Genomic DNA, 18,984 nt, shown 5'->3' on the forward strand with positions numbered 1-18,984 from the left:
TGAAAATACTGCCAACCATGCAGAATAATTACGATTTAGTTAGTAGGGAGTCAATTTCTTTTCCCTCACATATGTTTATATCATTAAGTTAGTCATTTTATTTGAGAGCAGCAAATATGATATTTAAAATATTAAATTTTCATAACATTTTTACTTACATTTTTTTCTTGGGGGAGAATTAAGTACATGTAAGCAGTGAAATCCTGTTTTCTTTAATTTAAAATTATCAATAGGTGTTGTTCTTGAAACATTCCAAATGCGTAACACACCCACTTGAGAATCTAGTCAGATCAGGATAAAATCTTATGTTAACAAATTTTATTTGAAGCAAAATGCCCAGATATAAAAAAAAAATAAATAGCTTCAACTTTCAAGATTTTTAGCACTATTCATTGACATTTTTCAAACAATGAGATTGTACAATTAAAGAAACAGGAAAAAAATGCTTTTCAAACTTTAAATTTTTGGAATGTTTTATTATCTTTTTTCTGTTCCAAATCCTTTTCTAGAGTAAGAAACTGTGTGCCTTGCAGCTTCCCCCCACAAAGATCATTATCACAACTTGATGACAAAAAAAGCACCCTATTGACACATAAGCTCTAGGAAAGCCAGCCACTGAAAACTTTCCACTCCAAAATTAAAAAATCCTAACATGGTTTAAAGTGTTTGTAAACTGCTCCCTTGCTTACTTGACGCAAACAAGGACTGCCTAATATACCTTTCTATACCAAATAGAAGGCTCCCTCTCTTCCAAAAATCCAACTGTAATAAGCTACTTTGGAAAACAGTCTAGCAGTTCTTCAAATGATTAAATGGAGAGTTACCATATGATCCATCCACTACACTCCTATGTACATACCCAACAGAATTATAAACATATGTCCCCACAAAAACATGCACACAGATGTTGACAGCAGCATTATTCATAATAACAAAAGAGTGGAAACAAATTAAACGTCTATCTTCTGGTAGAGGAACAAAATCTGGCATATCCATGCAATAAAATATGATTCACCCATAAAATGGAATGTTACTCATATACCCGATAACATGGATGAACCTTGAAAACTTTATGCTAACTCAAAGAAGCTAGACAGAAAAGGCCACTTACTGAATTATTTCATTTCTATAAAATGTCTGGAATAGGCAGCTCCACAGAAAGAGAGCAGATTAGCAGTTTATGTCAACACATGTGTGTACTAGGGGCTGCGAGGAGGGTGTAATAGAGAATGACTGCTAAATGGCTACAGGATTTACTGGGGGGCTGATGACATTTTCTGGAATTAGATAATTCCAGAAATAGTTGTAATAGTTGTAAAACTGTGAATACAGAAACTGCTGAGCTGTATACTTTAAAATGGTGAATTCCATGGTATGTGAATTTTATCTCAATAATGACAACAGATACATTAAAAATTCCCATGTCTTTCATTAATTATCTTATGAAATTAAAGGCAATTAAGATATATAAATAAGAATCCATCTACTTCCATGTCTCATATCAGTGCTGAAAGAATTGCTTGAAAATGTTGAGAGATAAAGACTCTCTGCCTCTTATTTTACACTAAACAAATATGGGACTTATTTATATAGTAGCTGAGAGTACTCTGTCTTTTTAGAGACCTCTTTCTGTGAACCTAATGGTAAAAGTAGAGTCATTTAATTTCTAATTATCATTTTAAATTCCATCTTCTCATCCCCTGTCACTTCTTAGCTTTGCTAATTCTCTCATAATAGGAAACTAAGGAGCATCCTTTCAACCCACGGTAATAAATTTCACTTTCATTTTCAACCTAGTTTGAAAATGTCTTTGCCTATCTAGCCATACATGGTAACTGACTGTCTATCCAGATAAGTTGTTTTTCTAGTGAGTACTTTAACCATCATGACACTCCTGAAATTGAACTGTGTCTTTTTTATACATACAAACACAAGCATGCACATATATAATATATTCCAACTTATTATCAGAAAACTGGAAAACTGGGCCTTAATTTCATTTTTATCTGTCATTATGTTAATAATACATAGTATAAATAAAAGTAAACTAGGCGTTTACTATAACAAATAATATTTGAGATTTTAGTAAGTTTGACACAAAATTAACCAATAACAGTGCAATTTCCCTGACTGAATTAAAGAATACACACATATTTAAAACTTTGAGAAATAAGGTACACTTACCTCCAGTTATAAACATCCCAGGGGCACTAGGAACCCAGGCCAAGCATTGTACAGAAGCTGCTGCACTGGGAAAATTAAATGTCGTTATGCAAAAAAGTGATTCTGTATCTACTAGGCGAATTCCATGATGTGAATTAGCAACTAGGAGATAATCCGTAGACAGAGGGTCCCATTCCAGGGCTGTAACTGGATCCTCTTCATCTGTCCCTTCAAGAGATTCAGGTCTGAGAACATGTTTCTGACTTTTATTACCTATTAAAATATTAAGAAAATGATTTTAAACAAAATTATCAAAAAACACCAATAATTGAGACAATATTTTCTCCTTATATACCACTGATCTGATCTCTGGAGAATTGGGAACACAAATCCGGCATTTCCTGCAGAAGTCATAGTTGACGTTAGAATGCAGGGGAATTAGAATTTGTCCTAATGATGAAATCAGATCGAATTGCTTTGCTTTGGCAATCTTTAGTACCCTGAATATTTTTCCTATATGTTACTTAAAAGCTGTAAGAAAATGATGCAGATAAATAGTACACATGATCCTGTCATCAACTAAAATTTCACTGAATTACAGTAGTATAGAGATAGAAAAAGGCTTAACAGAAGGAGGAACATTGTGTTTGATGAAAAGCGTAGACTTTGGAGCAGACTGCCTGGGTCCGAATCCTAGTTTTACTACTTACTAGCTTTGTGTTCTTGGTCAAGAATCTTAATCTGTGTGCTCAGTTTTTATTTCTATAATGGAGAACATAACAGTATCTTGTAGAATTTTTAAAAAGATTAAATAAATTAGCTGCTTAAAGTGCTTAGAACAGGACATATAAACAGCATATCAATATTTACTGTCACTCCTTTCTTATTCATCATACCGTTTGTCATAATCATAATTCATTTCTGACTACCAGTATAAATAAGTAAACAAGTAAAATTAAATGAAGCAATGGGTCATCAGCCAATCCTCTTGTCCGTTCTAAATTATATACAAAACTGGTGGTATGGAAAATTATGCTTCTGCAGATGTATGTCATGGGACTCCAACAAGCCAGTCCTCTCATTCTCAAAAGAAAGGCAGTGAAACAACTAATGTTTAGAGACTATACTGTTAATAGAAAGTACCAATTATTCCTAAGTATTATAAAGGTTAAAAGAATTGTTTATTAAAAATAATAATGCAACTGAAAGATACCAGAGCTCTTTCTATAATGTCATCATTAAACAGTTTCTGAACATATCAGATTATAAAAGCAGAGAAAACAGATTTCCTTAGCTCTATAAGATATATGTAAACTGAACTGAAAACCTTGCAACTTTTGTTGGGATTAAAGTCATCAGTTGTATTCTTTAAATATAACCTTGATATTAAATAGATAGTATTTTATTTACAATTTTTGCATATATAATCATAGAAAGTGTCTGTCAGATTTCCATTATTTGGGTGTATCAAGTTTTTGCTATAACTAACAAGAAAAGTTTGTTTAATTCTTCTTTCTCAAAATCAGTATCTGCTAAATGTCTATTTGATATAACTAGAGTAATGAATATTAATTAATGTCGTTGATCATTATAAGGTAGAGAGAGATAGAAAAATAATTTATTAACTTAAGTTGTAATAGCTATTTCTTAAGTAATTTTTAAGTATTTGCATGTGCCAGTTAAGATCTATGATTTGTTAAAAATATTCCAACATGTGAAAAAATAAGAATGACAACACAAAACATGGGAAAATCTGCAATGCAGATGCTGTAACTAAATCACGTAGCTTTAAAGCCCTGTGCTTACAAATGGTAATAAATTACAGTCATCATTTTCTGGTCTACCTAGTATCAACATTTTCATTATAAAAGATAGAAAATGGAACCTATGACATTTAAAGCAATCATTAGAATAACAGCTGATAATATTTTTTATTTATATGTTGTTTATTTTATTGTGTTCTATTTTATTATAACAAATATCAGGCAATTTGTGTAGTCAGATTAGTACAGAAGCATATGATATGAATAAGTTGATAAGAAGATGAGACTGACAATTCTGTATGAAAAACAAAAACTGGGACAGGGGAAAATTGGGGTGAAAATATAAAATAATGAGGGTAACATATGATCCATACAGCTGTTCAGATTTTGATTTTGAGATCTGACGGCTAAAGCAAAGAGGAAAGAAATCATGAAAGGTCACACAATAGATACTATCCACAAGATAAAAATAAAACAAAATGACGAACAAAAAAAATGTGCTTAGGAGAAGCACAGTTTTTCCTAGAACTGAGGCCAGAAATAAATGTCTCCTGTGTGTTTCCAAAATGGGACATAGTATTATTACACAGGGACAATGTCACCACCAACATTTCTAAAATAAAACAATGCAAATTTGATTAATGCACATCCCTAGATAATACCAAAGTTAATTCAATTAAAACATTCTATTATGAAGATTAAAAAATTCTCTGATGATCTGGCTTTGACTAAGAACATAAGTTGAAATAGTTAAAGCAGTAGTTTTCCAACATTTTTGGCCCTGAAACTCTCTGTTCACATGAGAATTTTTACATGAAAATCCTACATAACACAGATTAAAGTATTTTTCAGACTAAAAGGGAGCAGAAGGCATAAAGCAAGCTCAATCAACTACCAAGCCTTCCTATTTGCCCCACACAACACACACACACACACGTAAATATACAAATTTACTAATAAGCACAGTTTAAAAATTACTGATTTAAAATGATGGATGAACCACATTATTGTGGGCAGTCCTCTGTGAATATTTTATTTTTCCTTCCACAGAGCTTGAGGTCATAGCCTCCTGCAAGAACCTACAGGACAGAGACTCCATCTCCTTACAGAGAGATTGAACTACCTGTGGTGCCAATTAAGTCATTAACAAGGTACAGGTGATCTCTTTGGGAAAACTAAAAAGCGTAACAATGCCATTATTAATGCTAACAGACTCAAAATTTCAAACTCACATCAGAATGTAGTGTCAAAATCAAAAATTAGTGTTTCCCTCATGACCCATTAGCTTTTCTATATACAAAAGAAAAACACATAAATAGATTATATCTTTCATAATGTTTTGTGCATGAATTGCTAAAAAATCCTATAGAATAAATAAGATTAAGAGGTCTGTATTGGGTCCTTATGGGTTGACTTGTGTTCCCCAAAAGGATGTTGAAGTCCTAACCCTCAGTATCTGTGAATGTGACTTTATTTGGAAATAAATTATTTGCACATGATCAAGTTAAGATGAAGTCATTAGGATGGATGCTAATCCAGTATCACTGTGTCCTCAGAAAAAGGGGAAATTGGGACACGGAGACATGCTTGCACACAGTGGGAACACCATGTGAAGACTGGCATTATGTTGCCATAAAGGAAGGAACTGCCAGAAGCTGAGAGAGAGGCCTGGAACAGATCCTTCCTTAGCACCTTTAGAGGCTCTGGCTGACAACTTGATTTCATACTTCTGGCCTCTAAAATTATGAAATGAAAATCCTAAAAGTTCTCATCACAAGGAAAAAAAAAACTTCCTCTATTTGCTTTTTCTTTTTATTGCATCTATATGAAATAATAGATGCTAGCTAAACTTATTACGGTCATTATTTCACAACATATGTAACTCAAACCATTATGCTGTTCACTTTAAACTTATGTATGTCAATTGCATCTCAATAAAACAAAAAAAAATTCTGTTGTTCTAAGCCATCAAGTTTGTGGTACTTCCTTAAGGCAACCTAGCAAACTAATACATGGGTGGATCCAGAGAAATAATATTTGATGATGTGGGTACAGATACACAAATTACTTTAACAATTGACATATTAAGTTATTGGAAAACAGTGACCTCTCTGGAAATCATATAAGTTAGCCTGTTGAAATCTTATACTTCCCATCCTGATGTAAACATAGGAAAAAGAAAAGCAAAGGAGTCCTTCATTCCTCTCTACCTTTTCTATGCTAAAATAAGCATAAATGTATCAATATTTTATAACTTAGAGATATAACCTCATAGCTCAATGTCTTATGGATTAAAACCTTCAAAAATGCCTAATAATAATAATAATAATAATAAAGAAGGAAAAGAAAGCCCTAGCCAATGAAAAAGGAGATGGATACAATGATGAATTATAAAATATGAAAAATATCTAGAATGAAATATAGACCAAAATAAGAGTACACCCCTCATCACCTTCCTTCAGAGCTCTGCAAAACAGATTCCTCAAAAAGAAAGTATTGTGATCCTCATGAAAACTCTGGGTATGGGCCAGCCCGGGGACAGAAGTGGAGAAATACACCCCAGAGAGCAGAGATGCAAGAGAAAGAACCACACGGCACACAACCATCTTTATTATCCCTAAATTATTTCCCTGATACTAGGGAAGACCACCACAGAGGAAGATGCAGACATGAGAAGTGGTAGTCACTAGATCAAAACAAAGAAAGTCTACAAATTATGTCACTGAGCTGTGCGCTTAGTGACCAACTATAAAACAGAACCTGCTCCTAATGCAGAGGAAGGAACAGATTGGGTGGAGGTGTTTGAGATGACAAATGCAAACACTGCAAAACGCAATCACTGACCTCTCCCCATTCTAATCTAAATCAACGAATAAAAACATCCCCATGTGAAATCAGTACAACCAGAAAGAACACGAGGCTATGGAAAAAGAGCAGAGAAGGTAGATGGTAAAGTACACACACACACACACACACACACACACACACACAATTTATCTTTCTAAAAAAGACAAATAATAGATTCTATTTAAAGTGTATTTAAGATAAAATGGCCCTACTCTATCAAATCTTTTAACTTTAAAAAGATCATTCCCAGAAGATTTGAATTTTCACAATTTCTTCTGTTCAATTTCAATTCCTTTTTTCTTCTATTAATTGCAGAGAAATTGAATGTAATGCGTTTTGTGAAAAGTAGTTATCCTAATCTTGAAAAAGCATTTTCCTCTACCTATCTAGCAAACCAGGAGTCACATACATCAATGAGATGCCAGATGGCTAACAGCATGTTTCTTGAATGTTAGCAGGACTATTTCATCAGTGAGGAGATATTCAGGTAATTTTTCAATTTTTTTCATTATACATTTTGTTATTGTTTAAATTTTAAAAATAAACAAACTAATTTCTCAGACCCTTTCATTCATCCAGATTAATGAACTAATATGAGTCCAAAGAGTTATTGTTCCTTTCTATCCCAGGTTCAAAGTCTTTGCAGAGCTGTGGCATTATAATGGTATTTTACATGAAGGTAGGAAAATACTTTTGAATAGTATTAGTAAGTAATCATGTATTACAGCTCTATGTCATTGTTCATTCTGTCCATTTTCTTAGTAAATGTGTAAAATAAAGAACTGATTTCAAAAAGTAAAAATATGGGACAAATGACTGATTTGGGTTAAAGTAAAATATGCGCAGAGGAGTTAAATGTTTTATAATGCCTCACGAATTTACTTCAAATGATTAAAATCCATACAATGATGGATAATATTTGCACAACTAACATTAAAACATTTTAATTTGGGTTTATGCTGTGTAAATAAATCATGTATGCTAAGAAAAATAAAACTTAAAGAGATCTAATTAAATTCTTACCTGGTTGAAAAATTGACAGACTTCCATCAATATGACCAAATACAACTTTCCCCTTTTTTTGGGTATGCCATCTGAACATACTGATATCAGACAAGAAGTTATGAGCATCTTTGTGTACAGTCACTCCACTATCTGGTCCTGAGATGGTCCAAATGAACAGTGGGCCTCTGTGGGCAACAAAGGCTACAGCATCATGTACATTCCAGCACCAGCTAAGAGAGGCAGGCATCCCTAGAATAAATTAAATATAGGCACATAATAGATCTGGCAGAAGATTGTAGCATTAAATACTATTTGCGTTGTACGTTTCTAAAACATCTTAAAAGATAAGAATATGTTCATTATTTTAAAATGTTATCTTCTTCCTTGGAAATTGAATTTTGAAAAGTAACCCAAAGACTAACAAGGGAAGATCTGAAGGTACTTCTATAATGAAAGAAAAAGTACCCAGTTAGGTTTAAAACTACTAATGTGATCATATGCTTCATATATTCAAAGAAATTTATAGTTATTTCTTTCAGAAAATTGTATGCATATTAAAGTAATAAATTCTTATTGAGCTTTTGTGTATAAGACTTGCTTTAGGCATTCTTGGTATACAAGTTAATATGGGATACAATTCATACTTGAAAGGATCTTATATATAAATTGGGAAGCTAAGGATTAAATGATGAAAAGTTAAATACTACTATAAGGGTTTAATAACAATAAAATTAATGCTATAATTTATGTCTTATCAGTTTAGATTCAAATCTTAGCTTTGTCTCAGATGAATATTAGTAACTTTACCTCTCTAAAGCTCTGTTTCTTCAACTATAAAACAGATAAAACTAAAATATCTGACCACTTATTTCACATGAATGTTAAGAAAAGGAAATGTAATAATGTATACAAAAATCCTTTTTAAACTATATGACAATACAAAAGTTAATTGTTAATCTCTCCACTATTAATATAATCAAATAAATCTTTCAGGAAATAAATGTTATGGTAAATTTATGAGTCAAGAGAGAGATTATGAATCTCCCAACACAGATACATTAATCAACTGCATCAGAGTCACCAAACTGAATATGTGTATGACATCATATGGAATAGGGCCCAAAAATCTTTTTTAACAAGGTTTTCCAAATGATTTTGATGTGTAGAAGGCTTGTGACCATTGGGCTACTGTCCTGGAAAGTAAAATGGATTTGAATTATATCTTGAAGGAACAGCAGAGTCTAAATAAACATGGATGAGAAATAGCTCTCAAAAAGAGAAAATGATATAAACAAAGACACAGAGTCAAAAATTGTTTATTGACAGTAAATTCAATTTGTGTCAATAGTCTATCATGTGCCAAGAAGGAGAAACTAGAGATCTAATACCTAGTTCAGGATCTGATACATAATGGGAACTCCATAAATCGTTTTGAATGAATGAATGAATATATGAATAAGGTCAATAAAAAAGCTGATGTAGTCTTAGGATACATTAACAGAAGTGGAATTTCCCCAATAAGGGATAAGATACTCTGTATGAATCAGACTACCAGAGAACATTTGAAGAAAGCCATTAGAATGCTGGCTCTCTAAACATGTATTCCAAAGAAGGCAGCAAGGAAGAGAATGGACCAGAAAAATGTCCTAAATTATAATAGAAAACATTAATATAGAGAGGCTTATTACATGCAAGCACTTCTAAGAGGTCCATAAATATTAACTCATTTAATTGTCTCATCAAGATTCTGAGATATGTAGGTCAGATTATTATTCATGTTGGTTTTGTTTTGTTTTTTTTTTTCAGAAAAAAATTAACTGTGACATTTTTCAAGCTGGTGACAATTTTAACATTTTTACATTTAAACAAATTTATACTCATTTTCCTTTAAATGTAACTTCTGATTTTTAGAAAAAAATGATGAATTAAAAAATACAGAGGCAGGTTCAAGTTCAACTACTGGATACAAAAGTTCTAATACTAAGAAAACTGACATGCGAACTCCTACTTTCCTTAAGCTAGATTCTAAAAGGAAAAAAACAAAGCTAAGACATTTCAAAGCCAATTATTCAAAATGAAGAAGGCTAAAATATTCATATTTTTTGTAAATAAAATTGTAAATTAAGAAGATATTTGGAAATAATACAAGGAATTTATTGATATGTCTTTAAAATTTTTCAGAGAAAGAAGAAATATGTAATATTCATTAAAATTATTACCTAACATTTAATCAAATGTTAATAATGTTAATTTGAAAAGTCTTTAAATGCATATTCACTTGCAAAGGTGGCTATGGTGCACACGGATGATAAAAAAACTCTTCCTCCATGAATGGATGTGATATATATGATGTTTGATGACAAATCAGTAGCTAAGCTCAGTGATAATACAGTAATATGTTGTCTAATCTGTACTTTTGCATAACACTTAGATAATATGTAAGTATAGTCTAGTAGAGAATTTGTGTTGACAACATTAAGAGAACAATGACATTGTGTAACATTTTTAGTTTATGTCACATAAAATATGGAAGAATTTTAAGAAGTATTTATCGTGTTATTTAAAATTAATCTCACACAAAGCTGGATTTAAAGTACTGGGAAAATGCACTGTCGATCAATATAAACAACACTGGAAAAACCTGTAGAATCTGTGGTTAGTGGAGAAACAGATATAACCAGAAAAACATAAAAAATATTAATTGAGACTATCAATTGCAGTTTATATATCACAAAGCTTGGATGACAAATCAGTAGATAAACTAGATGACAATACGATAATATGTTGTCACAAAGCTTTGTGATGTATAAACAGCAATTGATATTTTTCTCACTGAAGTATTGAAAACCATTACAGTAATAAAAGCTCACTGAATGACTTTTAAATATATTTTCCTCATTAAAACCGAAGTTCACCCATTGTAGTAAGTGAAAAAATAGAATGTATAAACTTGGGAATGAGATTTACATTTTTTTAGATAAAAAATTAATCCTGTTTAGCAAATATTTTTTTAAAATAAAATTTACATAATAAAATTGGTATATTTTACTGGTATTTTCAGCATTCCTAATGACTTAAATTTGGAAAGAAAAGAAAAAAGCAATACATTGAATGTGTCAAACATATCCAAAGGTTCTAAAAGGCATTATTATTATTTTGGAAGCAAGATTTAAATAAAATTGCCTATGAATTCTCAATATTGTTGCTACATACTAAAGAGAATATTATAAAGAAACTTTGAATAAAATAAAGTCAGTGAGATTGTCACATCTAAGTTTTCCACCTCAAAGTTATAATCAGTAATTTTTAAAGAAGAAATCGAATATAGAAAATGTATCCAGCGGCAGCTTTCAAAACCAGAATCAATAACTGGGCTACACCTGGTGCTCAAAAAAGAAACTGAATGATTACTTAGCTTCATCATTATTATGGGTTATAATGCTAGATAGAAAGAATGTAGTGACATTATTCAATACATTAAGACCTATCTGTGTGAACTAGGACTTTCTACCTTGACCAAATGAGAAATAAAGGAAAGAAACCAGCTCAGCAGGGCACTGAAGATAGGCATGATATGGTCCGCGTATGTTTCAGATTGGAATAGAGTAATGAACGGGCAAGGCCAATTGTCTCATTAAGAAAATAATATCTAACTCTTATTTTTATATTTATTTTGGAAAATTGTATATTATATTTAAAAACTAATGAAATTATTTGGTATTTACTATGTTTTTAATTGATCAGTGTACCAAGTATAATTATTGCATGACATTCTGTTTCAGTTTTGTGCACATGCACACACACAATAATTAGTTATATGAAATGGAATTCTTAAATAGATTACCATTTGATAGTTTTAAAAAACACTACTTTAAAACCTGAGCTAATTGAAATAAAATATTTTGCTTATTAAAATTAAAATATTTCATTCAATAAAATAAGTCCCGGGCACAAATATACCTTTTGTGTTGTCGAGTTTAGCAATGACTTTTTGTTCTGCAACATTCCAAATGATCACTAAGTTATCGGTACTGCCACTTGCAAACAGATCAGGGTTGTGTGGACACCAAGAGATAGCTGTGATTGTTTTTTTATGTTCAGACATAATTGCGTGAAGTTTGAATTCATTATAACGGTGATCCAACTAAAAAAAATACATAAATAAAACATTTCAGTGCTTCTTTTTAGATTACACATTTTCTATTAATAATCATATTATTTTTAAAAAGCTACACACATGAAAATTAGTACACCTAGTAACAAGATAGGAACACATTTCAAGATGTGGTCTATTTTCAGGGGTATTCAATCAGCTGAAAGAAACTTTTTTTAAAAAAAATGAGAGAATTGAATTTAAAAATATCAATTTTAAAAAAGGTAAAAATAGATGTACATTTAAATATGCATAATAATTCACAGTTTAATAATATTTTCTATACTATATCTATTTATGAAAAAAACTTGGTTTTGAAATTTTTTTCTGTAATTTTTCACTTATACTTGAATCAAAAAAATTTAGGTTCAATAAACCAACTGTTCATTATTACATTATTAAGAGATGCAAAGTTTGCAGAGCAATGGTGTCATTGGACCTGTTTTAGGTTATCGCTTTTTGGATGGGGCATTCTATTGTGTTCTTATACATAAGTGGGCAAAAGGAATAGCTTAATTTTCCTATTTCTTTGTAATTAATCTATCATTTTAAATACGTTTGAGATTATACTGTATGTCATTTTGTTATACCTGGTTTTTCCCTTTAACATATAACAAACCTTTCACAGTGTTATTGAAGAGTTTTTCATTATTATATTAATTATTTATTACACCAATATCTTTAACTACATACTTGCAGTAAAATTCTTACTGCTAACATGGTCTTCCACACTGTACATCATGAATCTGTTCTATCTGGTTAGTATCATTTGGTCTCATGTTCTTTGTTCACTCTGACCTTCTCATTTCCCTAATACAGCAAAATCATTTTCTGCTTTCCCTTGGCGATGAATGCTCTCCCCACAGATTTGCTCATGGTTAGTCATTCTCCTGTTCAGGTCTCACTTCAAAAACCTCTCTTTAGAGAGGTGTTTTCTGACCACAATATCTAAATAAATTCATACCCCTCCTCAGAAACCGTCCCATGCTTTCTTTATCTTTTTTTTTAATTGAGATATATTTGATGTATAACATTATATTAGTTTCAGGCATACAATGTGATTCAATATTTGTATATATTGTGAAATGTTCACCACAGTGTTTCATTAACACCCATCACTACACTGTTACACCTTTGTTCCTTATGATGAGAACTTTCAAAATCTACTCTCTCAGCAACATTCAAATATATATATATATACAATATTATTAACTAAACTCACCATGCTATACATTAAATCATCAAGACTTGCTTAATTTCATAACTGGAAGTTTGTACCTTTTGACCACCTTCATCCATTTTGCAACCCCATCCTCACCTCCCACCTCTGGCACCACCAATCTGCTCTCTGTTTCCATGAGTTTGAGGGTTTTTTGTTTGTTTTTGTTTTAAAGTCTACATATAAGTGAGGTCATACAGTATTTGTCTTTCTCTATCTGACTTATTCCACTTAGCATAATGCCCTCAAGTTCCCTCCATGTTTCACAAATGGCAATAATTCCTTCCATTTATGGCTGAATAATATTCCATTGTGTGCATGTACACCACATTTTCGCTGTTCATTCATCTATCCAGGGACACTTAGGTTGCTTCCATGTCTTGGCTATTGTAAATAACACGTCAGTGAACATGGGAGTCGTTACACCTTTTCAAGATACTGTTTTCATTTCCTTCAAATAAATACCCAGAAGTGTAATTGCTGGGTCATATGTCAGTTCTATATTTAAGCTTTTGAGAAACCTCCATACTGTTTTCACAGTGGCTGCACCAATTTACCAACAGTGCACAAAGGTTCCCTTTTCTCTGCAACCTCTCCAACATTTGCTATTTCTTGTCTTTTGGATAATAGCTATTCTAACAGATGTGAGGTGACACCTCATTGTGGTTTTGATTTTCATTTCTCTGACAATGAGTGATGTTGGGCACATTTTCATATGCCTGTCGCCCATTTGTAGTTCTTTGGAAAATGTCTATTCGGATCCTCTCCTCTTTTTTAAATCAGATTGTTTGCTTTTTTTCTATTGAGTTGTATGAGTTCTAAATTTTGGATATTTCCCCTTTATCAGATAAATGATTTGCAGATATTTTCTCTCAATCATAGGTTGCCTTTTTATTTTGTTGATGATTTCCTTTGCTGTGCAGAAGCTTTTTAGTTGGATATAGTCCCACTAGTTTAGTTTTGTTTTTGTTGCCTTTGCTTTCGGTATCAATGACTATCTTATTACCTGTTTTTACATCTCAGGTAGAACACTTCTCTTCCTAAAACATTTATTTTTTGTTTACTTATTTATTTCATGACCTCTCTCTGCCCTCTGTCTTTCTAAGAATATGAATTCCATGAGAACAATTTGCCTGGTTTGTTCATTGTTACATTCCTAGTACCTAGAAATACTTAGCCAAAGAAGAAATTCAGTTAATATTATTGAATGATTGAGCCATTATGCTACTCCTTATAATTTAAGCAGCTTTTAACTTTTGTTATCCCAAATAATGCTGCATTGAACATCTCTGCATAAGATTTTGACTAATGATCTATTTCCTAAGGCTTTATCTTCTACAACTTCTGTTATCTGTTACTACTTGAATTTCAGCTATTTCTGAAACACCTCTGGATGAAGATATTACTAAAGATAACAAAGTACCAATGGAGTTTTCATCTAATTAATACTGCAGCTACAATAATTTTAAGTAGGCATGTTTAAATATATAAATGCATTTTCTGTACATTTAGAAATAAATAGGTTTGTAAGTTTTAAATTATTCAGTAATTTAAGTTACCTGTGGTAGATATTGTGAATGTGTCTAAGGTATCTATTAGAAAAAAACTACTCTATAAGTTAGAAATTCAGTGAAAGAGTCTAGGAATACAATAAATGTATGAAAAAGATATGGTGCACATTAATGATTTTCACTGACTCTACTATTTAAATTAACCAAATTGTATCTTAAGCACAATATAAAATACTGAACTATTTGTAGGAATTTATTATTACATTCCGACTATATTTTCAACTCAGTATTATGAAGCTATGCTATTATATTGACTTGGACCAGAAATTTCTCTAATTTTAGAGTAGTTAATACAATATATTAGTGCATTACAATTCAATGATTAAAGAATTGTGACAGACTATTAGACATTGTACACTGACTCTGGGTGTCATTTGATAAATATTCCCTCAAAAAGTAATTGTAATATTTTATATTTATATAAAATAATTTTCAAATTACTTTAATGATTACATTTAAAACAATACTTAGTTATATAAGTTTAATTGTCAACTTCACCATTTAATAATGTAATTTTCTATTTGCATACTTTGAAACAAGCTTTTACAGTGGACTCTGTAAATTGTCACATAAATTTATTTGTATTCACTTCTAAATCAGCGTAATTTTTAGACTGTTTTAGTCTTTAAGACATGAAAACTTTCTTGTTAGGTTTTCTTATATTAATAATTTCAGCTTAATCTTCCTAAGCATTTAAGTTGTAAAATGTCATAAAAGTTAACATGAAAATAATCAAGTTCTGGTTACAGTGCTTTACCCACCCCTCCCTTTGGGGCATACTGGCTTATCTCTTCACCCCCCAAATTCCACAGGGCTGCAGCTTTCCCTAGCCTAGCCTGTCTTCTCAATAAATCTTACTTTTCCTTAAAAAAAAAAAAAAAATTAAGTTCTATCTTCATCCACTTTCTGACTTTCCTTACTCCTTTGGAAAATAGTTTGCCTTGCCTAATAAGTTCTTCTTTGAGAATAAGAGACAAGAAGATAGGGACTTAAGACTGAGGGAGAAATTTTGTAGGAGGAATTTGGAAGTGGGGAGTTTGAGAATATAAGCAGAGTATAAGAAAAGTAGGCATTTAGAGTATTTGCTACTATTTTTGATATGAGGGGGTGAAAAAAAATTCAGTTATACTGGACTTCCATTATGATTTGGATATTTCCACAAGCTTAAGGAATGAACTACATAAAATCTTACTCTATGTTGTGGAAAAAATAATTAGCTTATAGAGTAATGCTATTATTTCTTAAAATTTCAATAAATTACAATACTATCAGTAACTAAAAGAAATTTTACTCCAGAATAAATTTAGCAACATTTTTTTCACTCTTAACTGAAAAGAATTAGTGTTTCAAAATAAAAAAAAAAGAAAATCACTCGAGAAACATTTAGTAAATATCTATTAAATGTCAGAGAGTATACAATAACTTGAGTATTGAAAGATGAGGAAGATTCATGCTGGTAAATGGAAGCATGGAGAAAGGCAATCCATTTTATAAGACTATTCACTAAGAAGGAGGAAAAAGCAGAATTCTGAAGAGCTTATACATTTCAGCTGGGATTTGAAAGATGAGACAATGTTCTTTAGACAGGCAATGTCGGCAAACTGCAAAAGTAACGTAAGCAAAGACAAGATATAAAAGAGTTTGAGATATTTTAGAAACTGAAATTATCTTGATATGTCAAGAAAACAAGGTGAGAGGGAGACAGAGACATGAAGATTGCAAAACAATGTCATACGATAATGTTGGATGTTAATATTAGGAAATGAGGAACAATTGAAGATTTAAAATTTTAGATTTGTATTACAGATGATTGATTACACTGAGCTATAAATTAAAGGGAGTCAAAGCGGAGACAAAGAGAATATTAAGAAACTATTACAATGAGTTAGGTTGGAAGGACCTAAAGAAGATGGAGAAAGATACAAACTATGAGAATCACTCCTAATTACCAAGGATATAGCATGTGAGTAGAAGAGGAATCAAAAATAACTTTCACATTTGTGGTTCAGATGAATGGTTAGCTAGTGGCACTGAAATACCGACTCTAGGTTTAAGGAGAAAGACTGGACTTAGATTTAAGATGTTTATGGCACCTCTATACAGAGAAATTTGGAAGGCCATTGGCTCTATATCTTGGGAACTGATAAGAGATGGGGTGGAGCTAGGACATGAAAAAATATAGTTATAAAGTTTTTTTGTCCCAAGAACATCTCAAAATTTATAATATCTTCACTATTTTTAATATAATAATCTCTAATAGACCACCCATATTATTCCACTGATAAGATAATTTTCTCATATCAAATGTTACTAAGCATGGTTTGAAACAAATAACTAAATGAATTCCATCTATTTATATGGGAATATATAGTTAAGAAGAATTAAAAGTACTTGCTCTTCATTCATAAATTGGAATCTTTTAATTCTTAAAGAAATTTCTTATAAACAGCACAAAAAGAATTATGAAATCAATTAAGATTTTGCTAATAATTTAATACTATGATATAAGCATTTTCTAAAAGTTTGACTTGTAAAACTAATATAATATAGAAATAGTAACAAAATATTAAATATAAATATCAATAAAACTATAGCATTAAGCTTTTCACGTGACAGATTTAATTGTTAATTAAAGATTAACTTTATCTAATAAAATTCAAAATCAAAAGGCACCAGAATTATTTTACCTGATAAATATAGATGGCCAGGGTAGCACAATAAGCAAACCTGTCTCCATTGGCAGCACACACATCTTTGTTCCACGGCTGACATCCAGCGGCCAGCAGTCCCACTTGCCTTACCTGGGACATGTCTGCCTTGAAAAATAAATTTGGAGAAATATCAATTAGTGTCATTATTCAAAAAACTACTTCTTCATTGTTCTACATCTATCTTCCCCAATCCTTATCCTTATTCCCTGAAAGTATTTTCTACTAGTACTATTAATCTCAGTTTACACTTTCAGAGAACAAGAGTCGAAATCCTCAAATGTCTATAGACATCGAGGCAGCCAATTTAAATTAGGGAAGCAAGAGATTATAAAATGATAAATGACAACTGACACTTGGCCAAGGATTGGGACTGCATAAGGAGTGACAGGGACTAGAGTGAAAGAGAAAGTGCACAGCCTATTTAAAGGGCTCTGGTACCACCTGAGAGGGCCACGCCATGTTGCCAGATTTATGGAATGTCCCTCCAAAAAATTTCCAGATTTTTATGTAAAATAAAAATACGTTTTTATGTAAAATGTCCTAAATATTGGCAATTCGTTCAAGGCAGCAAATTCAAATGTAAAACACTGAGCCAATATTAAGAGGACTGTGATGTCTGTCATAGAACTTAGTTTTTACACTGACTCTATAGTCTCACAAGAACTATTTGAGGTACATAGGCAAGTATACACACTGGGTTATCAATATTGCTCATTGTGACAGGAGGAAGCTGGAAACTACTGAATGTAAACTGTTTACGTGGTGAGGCAGAGGATGTCAGTGTAAACAAGGCCAGACATGCAGTTATCCCTGACAACCTTCCTTGCTCTGAAGTTTGCTCTGTCTGAAATTAATACAGCTGAACCCATTTTTGATTAATGTTAGCATAGTTTATCTTTCTCCAACCTTTTATCTTAATCTACATGTGTCTTTATATTTAATATGTTTCTTGTCAACAACATATAGTTAGGTCTTGTTTTCTGATTCACTCTGACAATATGTCTTGTAATTAGTACATTTAGACCACTGACATTCAAGGTCATTACTAATACAGTTGGATTAATACCTATCATATTTTTACTATTTTAACTTGTTGCCCTTGTTCTTTGTTCTTTTCTTGCCCCACTTTTTCTTTCTTTCGTGGTTTGAGTTTATATTATTCTATTTTTCTTCTTTCTTAGTATATCAGTTAATTATATCTCATTTAAATTTTTTTTAATGGTTGACCTAGAATTTGCTATATACATTTACAACTAATTCAAGCCTACTTTCAAAAAAACTATACCACTTCTTGAGTAGTGTCAGTACCTTAAAATAACAAAATACCCCTAATTCCTCCTTCCTATCCCTTATATCATTACTGTCATTCATTTCACTTATACTTAAGTATACATAGCGTATATATGTATGTGTATGAATATATATACACAAAGCATAATCAAATACATTGTTATTTTTATTTTGAAAAAAACTGTTATTTGTTGTTAGATTAAAAATAAGAAAAAAGTTTTTATTTTCTCATCACTTATTCATTCTCTGAAACTCTTCATTT

At 31.4% G+C, this 18,984-nt stretch overlaps 1 protein-coding gene across 6 annotated transcripts in view; it reads right to left on the bottom strand.

Moving 5' to 3' along the window:
• Nucleotides 1-18,984, bottom strand: part of WDR17 (WD repeat domain 17) — an 88,155-nt gene that overhangs the window by 45,160 nt on the left and 24,011 nt on the right. For 4 of the 6 annotated variants that reach the window (XM_036228695.1, XM_036228697.1, XM_036228693.1 and 1 more), the window contains 5 exons: nt 17,409-17,537; nt 11,739-11,922; nt 7,797-8,027; nt 2,185-2,436; nt 159-281 (listed from right to left, as the gene is read on the bottom strand). In XM_036228695.1, coding sequence (XP_036084588.1) covers nt 159-281; nt 2,185-2,436; nt 7,797-8,027; nt 11,739-11,922; nt 17,409-17,531 — 913 coding nt within the window. In that variant the 5' untranslated portion in view covers nt 17,532-17,537. The remainder of the gene's footprint in view (nt 1-158; nt 282-2,184; nt 2,437-7,796; nt 8,028-11,738; nt 11,923-17,408; nt 17,538-18,984) is intronic. The other 2 variants (XM_036228696.1, XM_036228698.1) reach the window with 2 other exon arrangements.

This window comes from Rousettus aegyptiacus, unplaced genomic scaffold (genome assembly GCF_014176215.1).
Source record: "Rousettus aegyptiacus isolate mRouAeg1 unplaced genomic scaffold, mRouAeg1.p scaffold_m13_p_11, whole genome shotgun sequence".
Lineage (NCBI taxonomy): Eukaryota > Metazoa > Chordata > Mammalia > Chiroptera > Pteropodidae > Rousettus > Rousettus aegyptiacus.